The 15,433-nt window shown below is 36.9% G+C and overlaps 1 protein-coding gene across 1 annotated transcript; it reads left to right on the top strand.

The window, feature by feature from the left end:
* Positions 1-398: 398 nt before the first annotated feature.
* LOC134822911 (THO complex subunit 6 homolog) lies at positions 399-3,990 on the top strand. The gene is made up of 5 exons (XM_063834189.1): positions 399-762; positions 1,019-1,164; positions 1,384-1,549; positions 2,046-2,179; positions 3,464-3,990. Exons 1-5 carry the CDS (start codon positions 414-416, stop codon positions 3,611-3,613), a joined length of 945 nt encoding a protein of 314 aa, XP_063690259.1. The 5' UTR covers positions 399-413; the 3' UTR covers positions 3,614-3,990.
* Positions 3,991-15,433: the final 11,443 nt, after the last annotated feature.

A 15,433-nucleotide genomic window follows, 5' to 3' on the forward strand; every position in this document is an offset into this window, starting at 1 on the left:
AAAATTAGGCGTTCAGCATGTTCAGAGAAAACAATATAGGTGTTTTAATATTGAATGGGCGTGGTCTAAAATATTCGAATTTTCAAATTTTGACGACGGAATCCTCGAACCAGTAAATACAGTATGCCATCTGCAAAGCAACAGCTCTCAAATATAAAACACGGCGGAGGTATAAGACCCAACGTTTGCACACTGACTTTTGGCCCACCCTGTAGATACATTAAAACCGGGCCAAACATGGTTAAACATGAACATAATGTAAAGAATTAAAAGCCTGACTATCTGTAAACCCCAATTTACTGCAAACCCTGATTTACCACAGATTTTTCCTTTCTCCCAAATTCCGTGGTAAATCAGGGATTGCTGTAAAATAAGTTCATATTTTATATTAAATGACTTATTTATAGCAGATAATGGTTGTGAAGATAAAACCTGTGAAGAAAGAGAGTTATTTCACTCATGTGGACTGCATCATCTCTTCTCCCATTCAGGACAAGCTCATTGTGTCAACTAATCTGTGCAAGAAATATCTTGTAGATGTTAAAAGTGGCATCCTATCATGCAGCATACCATCATGTAAAATCCCTGCCATTGAGGATCAACGAATTTATAAATACTCAGAGCATAGAGAAGTATATGCCCTTGCAACTAATTCTGGAGTTTCTATCTGCAAATGGGACAATATTGTGTCCTCACCTGGCTCCATAGAATCAGACACATCATTCTACTCTGTTGACTGGATTGGTGACAACATAATCTCAGGTTAGGTCAACATTATCTTACAGACACATTCTGTATTACCAACATCAAACTAAGCAAAGAAAGCTATTTTCTTATGCATCTAAGGCATTTCAATAAGTCTTTATGATATTGCACCACTGATTGACTTTTAATCTGAACCTGTAACATAAAATTAATCAGTGAATTCTGGCTTGTAAACAGGGAAGATCAGTCATCATAGCAAGAGCACAGCAGGAGCTTTTGAGAAATTAATTAAACAAGCATTTTTTATATTCAGGTGGAGACAACGGTAAACTGATTGAAGTAGACGGTAATACCGGTACTTTAATTAACAATTATGATGGTCACAGTGGATCAGTGAATGTAGTGAGGAAAAGAGACCAGAACACATTCGTATCTGCTGGATTTGATGGAATCTGCAGGGTTTGTAAATTTTATAACTTCTTTAATTACTTTAATTACACTGTAAAGTGTAAACCCCCACATAAACAGCTTTTTTAAATGAGTTTAAATATAATGTAAATGTAAATTAATAAGTTTTCTTACCCTGGGCTCTGGAGTTAAAACTGAAATTGCTATTGTATACAGTTATCATATTATCCATAATTCAACGATCCACTAGAATTGAAATACCCCTAATAGATTTGGGACCGGAGGAGCAAGGAAGTTGAGCAACAGTTCACACCGTCAAGCTGGCAAAAAGCCAAGAGGAGTAAACTAGGATGTCACATAACTTGTCTAGATGTTTGGGATGATTGGGTGGTATGTGGGGGTGGTCCTAACCTCTCTTTGTGGTACCTCAAAGAAGGTACATACCTATTATCTAGTACCCCTCACAATATGCAAGTTAAAGTGTACATCTCTATTATAATTCAGAGAATTGTTTTTGTATGATAAAATTCGGTAAAAAGCAAAAGGTTGCAAAGTAACCATGGTAACGACCAAAAAGGGTTGTTACACGCACGTGCGCGTGCAAAGATTGTTAGAACGGCATTTTTATCGGTTTTGTTGATATTACGTTGTGTTTAGTGCGAGCAATATTTTTATCGGCTGTATCTTCGGTTGTGTAGGATATTTGTTGATTAAACTTACTAACAAAAAATACTATTAGCTTCCTTCCTGTGACCACGGGTTTTCTAGTTTATAATATAATATGTATTGCCTGTGCCCATGGAATTGGAAAGGAATATTTTCTAATTCTAAGGTCTGTAGAACTGTTGATTATTTTTTTCTTAAAACTTATAAACTTACTGACACTCTCTGTAAATATTTGTCATAGCTTTTGAAAACCACTGTTTTGCCAGAGAGTGGGATAGCCCTGTTGGATATGGGGGATGCAGTACCATCAGTTGTTCGCTTCATGCCAGATACCATTGTAGCTGCAGGAAACTCACCTTATCTCATGCACTGGGGATTATCAGGAAAACTCAAATATAAGGTAAGAATATCCTGTGTTTGATAGTTGCAGGCTGGGTGGTTTTAAAATACTAGATTGGACATGAAATTATAGTTAGTGGACACAGTGGGCTGTGAGTGGGGGTCATGCTAGCATAGGGTATTTTAGACCATCACACATGCCCCTAACTTTGTTTCTACGGTAATTTGGGTATAAAAATACGATTCCAATCATTTACAGGGCCGAAAATGTCTCAGAAAAAATTTTTGGACCGATTTTGAGCAATCTTGTAGTCCAAAAATAGGAGGCTGATCCCAGGAAAAGTTGTTTTTTTAGAGGTTTAATCAATTTTAAAGCTCTTTTATGAACTGTAAACGAAGGACAGCTATCTTAGAAACTCAAATCTTTTTGAATTATGAAAAAATATTGATCAGAACAAAAGTTGTGCCCATTTATATGACCAAAATTTTCTGAAACACCAAATTGTTCCTGTTATTTTCAAAAATTTCGTTTAAAATCACGATTTTTTGGATTTTTATCAATTTTAACTATAATAATTGAGATATCTTGATTTTTCATCCATATGCATCTGGTCTAGGATGCAAAAAATGCCACAAACATGGAGAATAACTAAAATATGTCAATTTAATAGCAAAATTGAGCTCATAAATTATCTAAAAATGCAGCAAATTTTACCCAATTTTTGAGTTTCTTAATTTTTTAAACAGATATAACCCAAAGTTGCCCAAAGTGATTCATATTGCATCTGATTGGGAATTGTCTAAGCTTTCTAATGATACCATGCATTATATCGAACTATTGCAAACAAACAACGATTTCTGTCATCAAATACCCCAAAAATTGCCTAAAATACACGCCATAAAAAAGGCGCGGTCAAAAATCAGGTGAAAATGTTAAAGTCATACAGTTTTTTTAGATGGCTGAGTATTCTTAAGTACTATACTGTATTTCAATTATTAAAAACTGCCTTAATCAGGCATTTTAGCCCAAAATAATAAATATTAGGCAATTTTTGGTTGAAAAATGCAAAATTTCTTGACAGTGAAAAATGGTATTTTTTCACGCGACGCCATTTTGGCATCTTACAAAGTTTTTAATTACGGTTTTTTGCATGAAATCGGGCTAGCTTTTCACAATAAGAAAAGCTTATTTTCAAAGAAATTTAAGAAAGTCGATTTTAGGCCTATGCTAGCATGGTAGCCCACTGTGGTGGAGGTGATGGATATGTTCATTTAATTACCCAATTATAATCACCCAATAATTATCTTGACTGCTCCACCAACTCTCCACACCTTAATTACACAGGTGACCAGTAAACTAGAATCAGTGAAAGACATATCAGTTAACACTGTTGCGAGAGAACAGCCTGTACTTCTCGCTGCCGGTACTCCTTCAGATATAAATGTGTTCTTAGACCTTGGTTATCTTAGTCACACTGTACCCTTTTTAGTGTAGTATTTGATGATGCATGTTGTGAAATTGCTTGACTTGCTTTCAATTCTTTTGCAAGATAAAACTGATAAATTTCAACTTAGATTATAAAAACTTAAGAACTGAAACACGTTTATTTATCAGGCCTGATATTTTTTGGACCACGGAAAGATTTTTATTTGAAAGCTTGTATAATATTAATGCTGCTCATGCCAAATTATTCTATTTAAAGATGTTATTCACAAACACCTAATATTTTACACTCGAACCAGTCTTTGCCAGAAATTAGGTCTTGTCTTCTCACGAGTATCAATATTTGAATAATTGAATTTTATGATGTTGAATGTTTATTAATTGAGTAAAACTTCAAAAACAGTTTGAATAGAGCTTTTTTATGGAACCTAGATGTAGCCTACAACATTACTGCGTACCTTCATATTACCCATATCCTAATTCTATTAATTCAAATTCTTTTCACTTGATGCGGAAAAGAAGATCAGTAAATAAACACTGTTTTATTAGACTGGTGTTTGATCACGAGTCTAGGCATCGTTATAAAATTCTTCTTTTTCTACTACTCATTACATTATCTAGGCACATGAATAATTTGAAGCACCTATGCTGAAAGAATGGAGAAGATAATCCCTTTAAGATCTTCAGAAATCCCCAAAGATAAGACCCTCTTTAAGCTTCAATTAAAATTTATTGAGGAAGGGTGGATTAAGGAGGAATGTACAGTTCAATTTTTCCGGTCGAAGCAAGGAAATATTTTTGGAATCATCTTCCATCTTGATAAGCAAGGACTGATTGACGGTCCTTTTGGGATAACCCTTTACATCGATGACAATGCAAACATTACTGAAGTTAATACATTTCTCCAGGATATTTTACTTTGTGAAGGAAATTTAGAACGCTTTAGCAAGCAGGCTATTGGAATTGCTTTACAGTCGTCAAAGTTGTATGAATGTGTATTAAAGCGGATAGAAGAGAAAATAGGTTCACGTTATAGAGAGGAGCATTCGATTTACAAACACAAAATGTTCAAGTCTCCAATAGAATCTATGGTGGACATACCAATGCCTCAAGGCTACAAAATAGGGCCATTGTTAGAGAACCATATCAACTTTATAGTAAAACATTGGGCAATTGATATTGAGCTGCATTCGGATCCAGACACACCGACAGAGAACTTTTCAGACTTTCCATTTCGCCCATTAGTCGTATCAAATATTACAGAAAGGCCTGGATTTGGTGTATTTTCTGAGAGTAACCCTGTTACACCAGTAGCATGGGCAGCGTTTTACCCTGGAGGGGACGTGGGGATGCTCCACGTCTTAGAGAAACATCGTGGAAAGAAACTGGGTCGCATTATCCTCCGACACATGCTGAAGGTACTTCGAGAGGCACACGGTTCGGACTACCGGACACAGGGCTTTGTAAAGTTACACAATGTTGCGTCTATGAATTTGTTATCATCCGAGGGGTGGGAAGAACAGCCTTACAATAACAAACGGATCTTCTTTCACGAAGATTTTCTTCAGCAACTTAAGAAATAGGCGCTTTAATCAGAAATTATAGATTTTTTTAGTAATTTTAATTTTAAACAGATTTTCTATCTTTTTATGGGGATATAATCTTATTATTAAAAGGATGACATATTTAATTCAAAGACATTATCTCTGTAATATCTAAACTAGTAACGCCGTTAGAGCCAGCCACTTTGGCTTACATTTTAAAGTTTGGCTAAGTGGTCATGATGATGATGAAACTAATACCATTATTTCGAATGACTTAGATTAACTTTTGATTAATTTGAATAAACGTTTAAGTACAGATATTTCTGTGCGAGGACCTAGAGACAGATCCTAATCCAATCAAAGCTGTTTGGTTAAAATTATATGTTGATCACCTTCTTCAGTTATATCAATATTGTTTTTAACTAATACTTGATACGTTTTAAAACGTAAAAAATATTCTGATTTATGTTCCTTTTCACTCACTTGTTGTTGACTGATGTGATCAGGATTTATATAATTTGAATTTAAACTCATTTATTTCAAAACGTGTCACTTCATATCTCAAAGTTCTGCAAACTAACCAAAATTATTCCTCACAAGTCATTGTCGTTAAGCTAGACTTCAAAACTGACTTCACCCGCTTTCTGAAAATGAAGAATAAGATACAACACACAGTGAAAGTGGTAACAAAAAGTGAAGTGATAGAATGCAGTGGAGCAGTGTTATGTCAACACAGTGGTATTCTCCAGCAACTAGTTGCTAAGGACAACGAACTTTTCCTAGATAACTACACTCACGTACAGGACTGTCTGCTAGTTCTTCACGGAGCTGAGGTTTCTCTTAACATGGACAATATCCTGGATCTTATGAAGTTCAGTGTTCAGTTTGGTATCAACGAGGTTTACTTGCAGTGCCTGGACTGGATTGAGACTAATTTTAGTGTGGAGAACTTTCTGGAGATATTTAATATATGCAGCAGTGTTTCAAAATTTGCAAAACTTTGTGGAACTGAGTTACTTAAAGATCCATGTATTCATATCGCTACGTATTTGAAGATGGTTGGACCTGATGCTGTAGTGAATCTTTATAAGAGTGATTCTGAGGTCAATCAAACTGATCTGCTCAAGTTTATGTTTGCCACAAAAGTTCTCGTCAGTTGTTTTGCTGATTTGATTTGCAAAATAGTTTCGGAAGAAAACGTCGCAATGGTGCTTCCTTTGCTTTGTAACAGCTTTGATGAGATTACGAAATTCTCCGAGAGAAATTTTCGCTGTCTGATCACGAAAATTGATTCCGCATCCATTGAAACTCTTGCGCCCAAAGGATATATTGATTATAAGAAGAAGCTTTGGTCAATTCTCATGGAAGCACGATCTCCTTGTAGTATTCCTCATTTTCTGTTTGATGGGGTGATTTGTCTCACTGATGCTATAGTTAAAGACAAGCTTTGGAAGAAAATGAACAAAGATCAAATTATAGAAGCACATAGGCTCTTTGATACACACTCGAAACATTTTATCTACTCAGAAATTATGATTGCTTGGATCGTTGAGAACAAACCATCCCCAGGAAACTGTGACTGAACTTCTTCTGGAATTAAAACCATACCAACTTGGTCCTGACTACGTTTCCATGTTGAATGATAAATTCAAAGTTCTTGGTTATACTGAAACCATATATCAGCTCCGTTATTTTCCACTTGGAGGCTCCCAAACCATTTCATATCAGAGACCATCTATCATCACCAAGTTAGTAATGGGTGCGGTATAGGTATGCAGTTTACAATTCATTGTAGGAGTAATGTCAGCCAAGTCAACCTCACTATGTCTCGTTTGGTCGACCTGAGAAGGGGGTGATGCAACGTCAATTAATGTCAGTATTCCATAAAAACCCCAAACTGACATTGACATTAATTGACATTAATTGACATTAATTGACATTAATTGACATTAATTGACATTAAATGACATTAATTGACATTAATTGACATTAATTGACATTAATTGACATTAATTGACATTAATTTGTCTTGAAATTTGAGATTATCATTATGTTTGTTTGTTTGTTTGGGCCCGGACGGTGCCGGTGGTTCTAATGACCATTTACTAAAATACATAAATACAAAATACAATATAGTATAAATATTATAATCAGAAGTTTTATAAATCCTATCCGTCCAAGTTAAACTTGAAGGGCGCTACACGCACGACGAAAACTCCCTTTAATGTGAGCTGAAGTAGACTACTAGTAGTAGAGCTAGTAGCGCTTGAAATTGACAGAACTGAAAACGAAATCTGACAATTGTCGCGAAAACTGACAGTTTTGTGTGCTCAAAGTGTCGAGAAATACTGACAGTGCAAGACTGGGCACACAAGAGTGAGTTAAAAACATCCTCCACATAAAAACTTGAATACACTAATAATAATAAATTATTACACACAAGCTCATTCTGCAGTCTTATTAGTCTTATCAGTACTCTTTATAGCACCGTTTCTGATAAAGTGTAGCTTATCAGGCTGCTCAGTTACCAGTCGTTTCATGTCCCTGACGAGTTCTCTTTGCTTGGCTCTCTGTTCTGGAGATCGATCTGGGCTGATAAAAACAGTTTAAACTTTTCCGTTGCTCGCAGGTTTCTCGATTTAGCGAGAATCTGATTAACAATTGTTGCACTTGCCGCAGTCACTTTAACTGGTCTCACAGCCTTGCCAGGTTTGAGCTTTCCGACTCTGCTAGCTTCGATTCTGGGTTTCTCTCCGATTGCTAAAAACACTTCACTGACCACGGTGCTGAGCTCCTCATTGTCCTGCTCCGATAAACCAAAAATCATCAGATTTTTGTTTCGGTCTTCCTCCTGTACCACAGTTTTCAGCACTTTTCTTGATCATTTCAGAACTGACAGGCTTCTGAGATTCTGGACAATTCGCCTGTAATACCGAGCTGAAGGATTTGAATCAGCCTTGACAGACTCTCCGACTGACGATTTTAATGACGTCTTGCAACGCTTCCAACGTTTCATTTTGCAGGCTAGTAGTTCTTGACTGAGCTTAATGATGGACTCCCTGTGTCTCGAACATCTGAGTTTAACTGAGTTTTGCGGCCATCTTGTAGTCCGTGGTACGACACCAGTGAACTCCCTCCAAATATCTTAATGCCTCGTGGCAACAAGTTACACGCAGTGTCCTTGTTCATCTTCTTCATTCACGCAGAAGGGGATAGTTGCTTCATTGCTGTGATCTCCACTCGTACATAGCGCTAGCTGAGAGGTTCAACTGAGTCTCTCCTTAACATGTTGATATCCTTTCACCATACTCGCTGGCGGGATGGTCATGGTCGGGTAACACGGTGATACACAAAGCCTCTGTAGCTGCACGTTACAATCAACAAGATAAGCACAAGATAAGAGAGTAAGAAAAGAGCAACGTATGCAATTAGTGTAATACTGAAACTGAGATAAATATCAAGATAATCCACTCAATGTAAGTTAGACCGGTTCCAAAAAACAAAAAGTCCCCTTGAATAATTAATGAGTATGTTCTTATCTTGTTGATCCATAGGTTCAAAACCACCAAAAAAAATTACAGCTTCCAACTCTTCCAGCTTCGTCCCCACCGGCCACTCCCATATTTTTATTGGTTTCTTATACGAGGTAAAATATCTTGAATCGGCTTTTTTAGTATGAAGAGTAATGTTAACTGTTTAAGAATTCGTTTATTCAAATATAAATGTCATGAAGGCATTTCGTTTAATATGTGGTTTTAAGTTTTCTGATGATGTTGAGAACCACGCCTTGGTGGCCACGCCCATTTAAGAAAATTAAATTGTTGGAAAAACCGTAATTATTTTAGTTTTATATTGTTTAATGATCTTAATTTTTCACATTTCACATTTCCATATGTGATTATTAGAGAATAAATTTATGATATAAACGTTCTAAATTGCAAAAAATGTAGAACTACATAATCTCTGGTCGAAAAATATCGTGTCAATTAAAGTCAGTATTCCGATAATTTTGCAAAACTGACATTGACATTATTGACATTAATATACATTAAATTGACATTACTTGACATATAATTGACATTAATTGACATAATTGACGTGCATCCACCCCCCCCCCCCCCTGAGAATGGTGACGAAAGATTCCACTGGGTTTGGTACAAAACTAACCCTCCATGTAACGATTCTGATGATTTCCTAAGATGTCCCCTTGATACAGTTCAGAACACAGGGGAGAAGGAGAGGATTATGTTTTATGGAACAACTAAAGATAACGTTCACCTTCAATTTCATACTGACTGCGATGATGCTATTTCTAAGTGGAACACTGGTGGACATGATTTGAATGTTAAATGTGTACAGTTTGATAAACTTTCAAATTAAAAGAACCGTTATGAGGTGAATGGTCTGAATAACTTCCGTTGCTCTTCAAACCTTGGAAAGAGAAACTGTAGTTGTAAAATATGGTAGATGTAATGGAGCTGTAATGTACGAGGTAGTGGCCGTCTTACAGGTCAAAATATATTTTATCTATGAATTTATCTTTTAAAAAACCTAAGGAAGTGTAATCGAACTCCTCGTTCATACTAATAAGTAGGATAAAGTTCGCTTATTTTACTTGGTATAGACTCCGACAAATCGTGTAAAGTTTTCTATACTTCTGCTTTTCTGTTTTCTAGTTGACTTATTTACTGACGCTGCCAACACTCTGAAGGCATAATGTCCGGTTTAACAGACATTAGGTATGACAATTACACTCTGTACGGTATCCAGAGCATGACAGAACGACAACTCCTTATTGGTTACACCTCTCTTATCTCAATATCTTCCCTTATCGGGGACACTCTCATATTAGTCGGATCTTCAAGGTACAATGCAATTAAACTTCATAAGATCATGGTGGTGTTTATCCAGCACATCGCTGTTGCTGATCTGGCTTTCTCCCTGTTTAAAGCTCTGCCTGGGGCCGTTTCTCTAGCTGCGAATGATTGGATCCTAGGTCGGTTCCTCTGCTTTGCTGCATACTATGCAACATATATCTCTGCATTATCCATGTGTCTTCTTATAAGTGCTCTAGCATTACCAAGCGCCTGATGTCAGGGATCCATTCCGCTGAAGCAATTATCTTCTTTCTCCAGTAAGTCTGCTCACATGATAGCTTGTGGTATTTGGGTTTACAGTGCCATCTTCCCTATTGCTGCCACAATAAAAGAGAAGTTCGACATTTATTTTAGTTATCTGGACTACAACTGTGAATCATACGGAGAGTGGAAGCCATTGGAGAACTTGATTTACACCTCGGCTGTTGGGTTTAGTATACTAGCCTCAGATGTGGTTACCTTGGTTAGCAGTGTAATGCTCATTCACCTGGCAAGGAAGGCCACTCAAAGAGGACTTGGGGAACTTCAATGGCGAGGAATCGCTACTGTTCTGCTGACTGGTAGCTGTTCACATTGTATCTACCCTTCCTCTCGCCGTATACTTCGTAGGTTCGGCAATTACAAGTTCAACTCTTTTCCAAGTGGAGTTCCACAGATACGCACTCTACATAGCCCTTTTTGATACCATGGCAAACTTCTACATCTACACTATTGAACTCTCAGGAAGCTTAGAAGTTCTTGAATAGTCCCAAATCCGGTGTAAGTTTCCTCTCTTTCGGTTGGATCACGTGCTCTAAACGAAGACAGAACAATCACTACTGATGCAGAAGAAACTGAACGACAGAAACTTCTGACTTAGCTGGGAAGCAGGTCCCACTCCAGGTTTCAATAATTGTTTCCATGTCCATATATGTTATATTTTCTGAATACAATATACATGCGTTTTTGGGAATCTTATCTTCATTTACTCAATTGTGGTACATAATATCAAATTACGAACTATTTTCTTTAGCAAGATTTTTGTGTTGAGGACCTAAAAAGTTAAGTTTCAAACCAGTGATTTTCATGATTAACTCCGACATGATTGCTGGATTCATTAATTGTAATATTTCTGAAACACTCTAGATAGTGGTTCACCACAGACCACCTCCTGTTGATTAATTTGTATTTACACAGCTGTGGAAAAGAGGGAAAATATAAGTTAATCCTGTACCGTGGGCAAAATCCCCGCACGACAATTGGGACGTCCTCTAAGTTTCTCGATGTAAATCCGACTTTTATGACCCTAAATAACACTATTCACTCGAGTACACTATTTCACCAGTGGGGCATTTCTCGGAATCACCCCCGCTATAAATTATCTCAGCTTATAATTCTGATTGATATACAGAACTCGGGGCTTGAAGAACTGCACCGAGAGAATCAGGCTCGGGTATTCAGAAAAACAGGTCTTGCATAGATCAATTTATTCGCACCGTACTATTATCACAACAGCATTGAGTTTAATCTCCCCCTTTACATAAAGCTGACTTAAAAGCTGCATTCGATTCACTTAATCGGGAGTTTATATCTGGAAAACTTCAGTCATTATGGCTTTGCCGTGTAAATACATTCGCATAATGAAGCGATTCTTTTGCGGCACCGTCAGCGCTGTCAGACAGTAATGGCGAGCTCTCTGAGTGGTTTGACGTTACATCTGTTCTAGGCATGGGATATTCCCGTGTCCCCCTAAATCATTAATGTATTGCATCAACTCGCCTGCGCAGCGGCGAGAGATAAACAAAGTGAGTTGTCAACACGGGGCAGTGCTGCAGATGAGTTTTACCACCTTTGCTCTGGTCATGATACAGTCGTCCTGGATACTGACTATGCAGGATGATTTAGCTATCATGGACACCCCCTAGGACGGTCTCCAGAGTAGGAGCGACTGATCTTTTATGCAAGATCTCGATGCGGCTCAGGCTGGACTCCCCCCCTCAGAATCAATGCAAGAAACAGATGGTTATGGCCATCGGCAAGAATAACATCCACAGAGGGCCTGATACTGAAGCATCAACGGTGGACATTACAGTAGGAGACACGGCTATCCAGCACGTCAGCAACTTCACTTACCTTGGGTCATTATATTGAAAGTGATGGGACTATTGACCGGTACTTGTCTGCACGGATCCAGAAGAGCCTCAGTAGCATTCAATCAGCTTCGGTAATACTTTGGAAGAATCGCCATCTATCCAACTAACACCAAAATACGGATATATGTTGCATCGGTTCAAACAATATTTACTTTATGGAAGCGAAGTCTGGAACACTACTTCAAAGCAACTACAGCGCTTCGAAGTTTTCATCAAAACTGTTTGAGGAGAATCCTTCGAATTAAGTTGTCTTCCCACCGACGAGCAATGTTCAATGTTGGAGCGGGCAAGAATAAACCCGGATTATAACTACATCAGTGCCAACCCGTCTTCGCTGGTTTGAACATGTTTTCTAGAATGCCGGACACCGAGCAATCCAAAGTAATCTATATGATGGACACCTGCTCACGGCAGAAGATCACGTTGTGCGGCCAAGAAAGAATTGGCGAACCTGTGACCTAAAGACGCAGTAACATTAACAGGAGATCCAGACATTGTATTTGATAAGGTCCGAGCGTTGGCAGGAAACCGAAAGCCCTGGAGAGAGATGATACGACATAAGCGGCAATTCCTTGTGCAGGCCACTCGAAATGATTGAGGAGACCCTCATCAAGTAAATCAAGTAAGTAACAGAACTCAGCCATGAACCTAAATGTGCCTAAGATTGCTGATCTTATCTTAGTGCTATGAAACAAACTTAAGGCCTAAGAGACTTAGCTTTTGAGAAATCGCCAAATATCCGATTTTACTATACATATTAGCAGTCTCACGAGTAACTATTATCACACTTATTTCAAGGTATCTCAGCTTCTGATTGTAGCTAAGCGATCATCTAGGGCATTGAAATGGTCAGAGTCATCATGTTGAGTGAGGTAGAGGATCGGTTTTAAAGTTTTCAGACTTCAGGTTGTTGAGTTATTAGGTCAGACCCCATTTTTATTCTCTCACAGTTAGCGATTGATGTACTTAATTCAAATTAAGCTGAAAAGTATACATCCATGGAAACCTGCACAATATAGAATTATGTAAATCTGTTCACTCATTTAAGGAGGGTGATAATGATAGCGGCAGCTCGTTATTGAAATATTTGCAAAACAAGATGTAGCTTATTTACCTTCTTCAGATCTCTTTTAACTAGTAGTACTAGTAGTAACCGACTAATAATTACCATTAATATTTCGGATACTATGAACAATAGATTTAATTCGGGGTACGAAATTTGAGATTTTTATATTACAAACTTCTTAGCATTGAGACATGACAAAACTTTTAAATATTATCAAATCCCATTCTCAGGAAAATCAAGACAAGGATTTAATTCTAGGATCAAATTTTTGTTGAGTCAGCTATTCTCAATACCATTAATTATTTCCCAACTCCCAGAATTTCCATCTCAGGCAAGCACTCTGACTGGCGTCTCCAAGTAATCGTAATTTCCTACTCAATTTGTTAAAATATGGTTAATCAACCTAACCCGCGTGGAACGTACAAGGAACTGAAATTTAGTTCTACGAACTTCTTGGCATGAAAATTAGTAAAATATATATCACATCCTTTCTCATGGAATCTGGACCACGGATCAAATCAAGTAATTCAATTATTTTATTGCCAGTAAATTTTCATAAGAATTAATTAAATTGTATCTTTTCAGCTCCTCCCTCAGCCTAGCTGATTGAGCGATTGGTGTTTTACCCCAATTCTTTGATCTACCATTTATAAAATGGTTAACATTTCTCACGGGTATGCTGTATGCACGTGCACGGTCGTTTAGTTATTAGGTTATACCCCATTTTTACGCTCTCACGAGCCAGTCACTTTTGGATATAATAATTGTTGCTATTTAAAGTTACCAAATACATTATTTAAAGCAACGAAAAGTTCGCAATTTTGCTTTAAAAGTACGTTAAGTGCGTACAAACCAAATATGATGACTCTGACCTTTTCAATGCCAAAGATGATCGCTTAGCCGCAATCAGAAGCTGAGATATCTTGAAATAGTTGTGATGAATGTTACTCGTGAGACTGCTAAATAGTAAATCGAAATTTAGGCGATTTCTCAAAAACTTAGTTTCGTAAGGCCCTTAAGTATGTTCATAGCACTAATATAACCAAACATGCCATCTTAGCACATTTTTGGTTCATGTCAGAGTTTCTGTATCTCAATCAGAAACTGAAGATAATTGTTAGTGGGGGCGCGATATGGGGTGTCGGGTCAAAAAGAGTAACCCGAGTAATGGTGCTATTTAGGGTCATATAAGTCGGATAAAATCGAGAAACAAGCCGGACGTCCCCAACTGTGTGCGGGACTGTTGCCAGGTACATGATTAAATTAAATAAAATACTCGGAATAAAATTTTAATTTTGTAAAATTTGCACAAATCAAGTGTTATCAATAAATAGCTTAATTTTGCATTGTTTACTTTTGATGTTAAGATTTACTAATATTTTAATTTTGTTTACTAAGATGTATTGTTTATTTGATTTCACAGATTTTGACTTTTATCATTGATTGGTATTTTTGATAATAACATTTGATTTTGTTATTAAGATTTATAAATACTTTAATTTTTTTTACTAAGATGTATTGTTTATTTGATTTCGCAGCTTTTGATTATGTATCATTGATTGGTATTTTTGATAATAACATTAATTGCTTTATTGTTTCCCTTACATTGTCATTTTGACAGTGAAAAAAAACTTGTTCCATGAAATATTAACGACTAATTATAATTATACAGAGTTCAGATCTCGACTATTGAGGAACTATTATACCTATTTTTTGGGATCATTATTCATATCTTCTGTTATTCAATATTCATAGTGATTCATTGAAATTTAGTAAAGTGTTATTTAAAAAAATCCAATCTAAAGCTGACATTCACTTTAGATTTACTAACTCAATAACTTGATTAGAATATAATTCGCGAATTGCGGTACTAAAGAAATATGGAGTCAACGCGCAGAGAGTTAGGTTTTGCGGAGATGATATTGCGAAAGGGACGTCCGAAGAAAAAGAAAGTTCCGGTGATAAAGAAAAGTGAGGTAGAAGAGAAGTTACTGTTTGAAATGGGGATGAGGGAGGCGGCACAAAGACTGCTATCTTCTGCGTGCTGCCCCAATCCACCAACAAAGGGGGGAGGAACCGCGCCGCGCTAGTCATATTATTAAGTGTCATTTATTTGTTAGGCACTTTTTTAACATGGCCAGAACAGTTAAAGTCACTCTTTTAGTCTAATTCCCTTATAATAATAATAATTATTATTTAATTACTAAATAAACCGCAACTAAGTAATATTTAATTTATCACCTAATTAATCT

The sequence above is a fragment of the Bolinopsis microptera genome, chromosome 11 (assembly GCF_026151205.1).
Source record: "Bolinopsis microptera isolate Bmic1 chromosome 11, MBARI_Bmic_1.0, whole genome shotgun sequence".
Classification (NCBI taxonomy): Eukaryota; Metazoa; Ctenophora; class Tentaculata; order Lobata; family Bolinopsidae; genus Bolinopsis; species Bolinopsis microptera.

Excerpts from the sequence above, each read along its gene's own strand:
- LOC134822911 (XM_063834189.1), top strand. The coding sequence starts at position 414 with ATGGTTGTGAAGATAAAACCTGTGAAGAAAGAGAGTTATTTCACTCAT. Across the intron at positions 1,550-2,045 it reads TTTGTGGTACCTCAAAGAAG|AGAGTGGGATAGCCCTGTTG; the intron begins GTACATACCTAT and ends CTGTTTTGCCAG. Across the intron at positions 2,180-3,463 it reads CAGGAAAACTCAAATATAAG|GTGACCAGTAAACTAGAATC; the intron begins GTAAGAATATCC and ends TTAATTACACAG.